This window comes from Acanthamoeba castellanii, assembly GCF_000313135.1.
Source record: "Acanthamoeba castellanii str. Neff unplaced genomic scaffold scf7180000084639, whole genome shotgun sequence".
Taxonomy (NCBI): Eukaryota; Discosea; order Longamoebia; family Acanthamoebidae; genus Acanthamoeba; species Acanthamoeba castellanii.
This window is the reverse complement of record NW_004457431.1, coordinates 171,369-174,913: the sequence shown is the minus strand read 5'-3', so window position 1 is coordinate 174,913 and position 3,545 is coordinate 171,369. Positions and strand designations below refer to the sequence as shown.

Below are 3,545 nucleotides of genomic sequence, written 5' to 3'. Positions count from 1 at the left end.
CAGTATTTTATTCTTTTACCACTCAAGTATTTTAGTTATGCACACACCGCACACGTGTGTGCGGTTCATTTAGAGAGCGCCTTGTACAGCGGATGGTTTTCGCCTAAGATATAGGTAATGGAGGCCTTGGCCGCAAAGTGGTCTGTGTCGCGCTCGAGCGCCTCGATGATGTCCTCCACCAGGTGGGCTCGCGTGGCCTGGCTCTGGCGCGGGTCGGCGTAGATCGAACAGAAGTGGATGTGCAGGTGGAAGAACGAAGGCAAGTGGTGCACAAAGATCTTTAGCTGGTCCCTGCTCGAAACGGGTGTGAGTGCGCGAAAGAAAATAGGGGGGGGGGGAAGTAGAGAGCACCTCTTGAGGTGGTAGGTGCTTTCGATGGCCTCCGCGCCAGCGTCGATGATGTTGCGTAGGAGCGGCACGTCCTCCTTGCGCAAGTCGCGCATGGTGTAGAGGTCCTTTCGTCGCACCACCGCTACGCACGCAACACCACACCGGGGGGGGGAAGCGTGAGTGTGGCCTCACTAGGAGAGGAGTGTGCGCTGGGTGTGGTGCCGCGTGTGCGGTACGCGACGAACCCAGGCAGTGGAGTTGGCGGACGTTCTGTCCGTCCCACTTGGCGTCGTTCATCAGCACAAAGTGTTCGTTCTCAAAGAAGGTCTTGTCCGATTCGGAGGTCTTGGCGAAGATGTTCTCTATCCATGCGTTGCGCTCTACACACGTCGCACCGCACACGATGTGAGCACTCACATGACGAGCGCACACGCACACCCTCACGCAGGCGCACGCGCACACGCGCAACATCGTACCTGGAGGGATTGCGCGGATGTAGGGTAAGACGATGTTGGCGTACTGCTCCGGCGTCTCTCGCACCGCCCTCTGCTCCTGGGAGAGCCACTACACAAGGCGCCGTTAGTTGGGGCCCTTGCGTGTGCGTGTGCGTCGTGTGCGGTCGTGTGCGGTCGTGTGCGGGCCAGTACGTATTGGATCTCTTTCTCAGGCGCCGGATGCACACACTTCGTCCACACGGGCCCGAGACCGTCCACGTTAGCCGTGAAGAAAAAATACCTTAAAAAACAGTTAGATTAACAAATAAAATAAAATAAGATAAAAGAGTAAAGAATAAAGTAGGGCGTACACGTCGTTGTGCGATAGGGGATCGAGCACAGTCGAAGGCCGTAGGATGGAGGCGACATGTCGCAGCTGCAGGAGAGTCTCGTGGGATTTGAAGACCACCACCGCCCTGTGTTCATCTTCATTCTGATTGCTGCTGCCGGCGGTGGGCGCACCCGGCAGCCGTGCCAGCACAACGAGATCGCCGTACTCGTGGCTCTCTCGCAGCACCCGCTCCACTTGCATCTCGTGGAACCCTCCCATCAACCGCTCCAACGTGGACGTCATTCTCTGCGGAGGAGAGATTTTGTTTCAATAAGTCTTTTTTGTTTTCAATCTCAAAAGAAAAGAGAGGGCAGCTCTCATACAGGTGGCGGTCATGAAGGACCTCCATTGGATACACTTAAGTTGCGTTGAAGTGATGAACTAATTGGATTTCATGTGGTGTGCCACACCATCGACTAGATCAGAGCTGTGCGAGGAGGCAGGTTGCGGAGTGACGAGGTAGCGGGAGACATAATCAAAGTTGCGGCCGCACAAGGTGCACGACAGCATGCATCGCTTGGGGCCGCTCTGCAGCTCCATCGTGCCGTCGTGTGGCGAACTCTCTGGCTGCAGTGTTGTAGGCGAACAATCAGCATTCAGCACACAACACAGCACGACACGCACGACACGCACGACACGCACGCGCCAGCCTTTGTACCGATGAATGCTTGTGGTGTGTCTTCTTTGTCTTTGCGGGCTTTGTTGATGCAGCATCTGTGATCGTTGAAGGTGGATCGATATTAGCAAAGAGGGGCTGTGTGGTGATGGCACTCACTGAAGCGGGGTGGCGTACCGTCGCTCGCGCCGCGTAGCCTGAAGTAGTTGCGGTAGACCACGGACGGGTTCTTGATCTTGAAGTCGTTGAGCGACTCGTAGCCCACAATCTTCTTGGCCATCTCGCAGTGTCTGCACCACCCATCGAGAACGTACGTCAATTGAGCGGCGAGTGGTTGTCGTCATAGAAACGATGATGAAGAAGAAGATGATGATGAAGAAGAGAGCGGAGGCGCACCGCTTGTAGTCAGACACGGAGATCTCGTGCTCCATGCGCCCCGGCCGCTGCTGGACGAAAGCGTTCTTCACCGGTCGGAAGTTCTTCACCTCGTACTGCTCCCCGTTGTGGTACGTGACCACTTCCTGGTGTGATGCGCGCGGGCGTTAGCACCTCCACACGTGTGCGTGTGCGTGTGCGTGTGCGTGTGCGTGTGCGTGTGCGTGTGCGTGTGCGTGTGCGTGTGCGTGTGCGTGTGCGTGTGCGTGTGCGTGTGCGGCGCATTAGGCATGGTGGCACGGGAGTAGTCGACGTACAAAGTACTGCTGGTGTCGCCAGCGTGTCCTCCAACGGTCCCGAAAGTCTTCGACAATCTGCAGAGGATGGATGTAGCTCGTTCGTCGTCTGGCGCTACTCGCTGAAGATGAGGGCGGGAAAGAAGAAGAAGAAGATGGAGAAGTAGCGGAGGATTGCGTGGTGCCGCTCTCAGTCGAGCCATCTGATGGTGAGGATGTCGTGGTATCCGCAAGATTTGTAGCATCGGCTGGCGATCGGCTGGGCAGCACGGGGCGGGCAGCGTGCTGATTGGGCGGTTGTTGTGAAGCGGGGGAGGTGGTCAAGGATGAGAGGAGGCAAAGAGCGGCAGCCAGGCCCCCGATCGCGAAATCAAAGATGCAGAGACCGAGCAGCCACAGGCCCTCGTGCCCTACCACCATCGCCTCCTGCTCATTCGTCGCCGATCCCTCATCCGTCCCTGCAATTGCCGCGATGACCTGCTCCAGGGATTCCCACATCTCGTGAAGCACTCCATCTGGCTCCATCCTATTTTATTGACCAAGTTTTTTTTAATTCAAATTAAAATAGATAGATGCAAAAAAAAATCATGTTGGCAATCAGCGAACGATGTGCGGCACAATCTCCTCAGGTAAGCGGGAGGACCTGGGTAGCTTAACTGGCAGAGCGCCGCAGCTGAATCGCGGAGGTTGGGAGTTCGACTCTCCTCCTGGCCCTTCTTTTTGTTTTCATGGGTGCAAAGAAAGAGTGACTTGTTTGTTTTGCACATACAGACAGCGGTCTCTACTCCCAGAGCTCCTCGTCTTCGTTTTCGTCTTCGTCCTTGATGGCTGCCCGCCTCGCAAGCAGCGCCCGGGCGATGATGTTGAGCACATTGCCGTCGTCGGCGGCGACGTCGTTCTTCTCCTCCTTCGACTTATTAGATTCCTGAAATCCAGTCTCGCGCGTGAGCGGCGGTGCGGGCACACAACACACACACGCCGAGGCGTACCACATGATGAAGGGCGGACGGGTTCTTGATTGCAGCAAGCAGGGCGTCACGCGAATTGGCCGCAAGCGCGCCGGACGAGGTCACAGCCGGCGCGGTCGGCGCGGCCGGAGCCTT

At 56.8% G+C, this 3,545-nt stretch overlaps 2 protein-coding genes across 2 annotated transcripts in view; both read right to left on the bottom strand.

Moving 5' to 3' along the window:
- Positions 1 to 2,967, bottom strand: part of ACA1_088590 (scavenger mrna decapping enzyme (dcps) protein) — a gene marked incomplete at both ends in the record, with an annotated part of 3,295 nt that extends 328 nt beyond the window's left edge. The window contains 10 exons of the mRNA XM_004338579.1: positions 88 to 291; positions 352 to 472; positions 576 to 710; positions 807 to 882; positions 1,165 to 1,401; positions 1,573 to 1,718; positions 1,949 to 2,061; positions 2,168 to 2,292; positions 2,464 to 2,564; positions 2,829 to 2,967. Of these exons, the coding sequence (XP_004338627.1) occupies positions 88 to 291; positions 352 to 472; positions 576 to 710; positions 807 to 882; positions 1,165 to 1,401; positions 1,573 to 1,718; positions 1,949 to 2,061; positions 2,168 to 2,292; positions 2,464 to 2,564; positions 2,829 to 2,967 (1,397 nt within the window). The remainder of the gene's footprint in view (positions 1 to 87; positions 292 to 351; positions 473 to 575; positions 711 to 806; positions 883 to 1,164; positions 1,402 to 1,572; positions 1,719 to 1,948; positions 2,062 to 2,167; positions 2,293 to 2,463; positions 2,565 to 2,828) is intronic.
- Positions 2,968 to 3,223: 256 nt separating this feature from the next.
- The window catches only part of ACA1_088580 (uncharacterized protein), a gene marked incomplete at both ends in the record, with an annotated part of 2,711 nt that continues 2,389 nt past the window's right edge, over positions 3,224 to 3,545 (bottom strand). Inside the window, 2 exons of the mRNA XM_004338578.1 lie at positions 3,224 to 3,355; positions 3,432 to 3,542. Coding sequence (XP_004338626.1) covers positions 3,224 to 3,355; positions 3,432 to 3,542 — 243 coding nt within the window. The remainder of the gene's footprint in view (positions 3,356 to 3,431; positions 3,543 to 3,545) is intronic.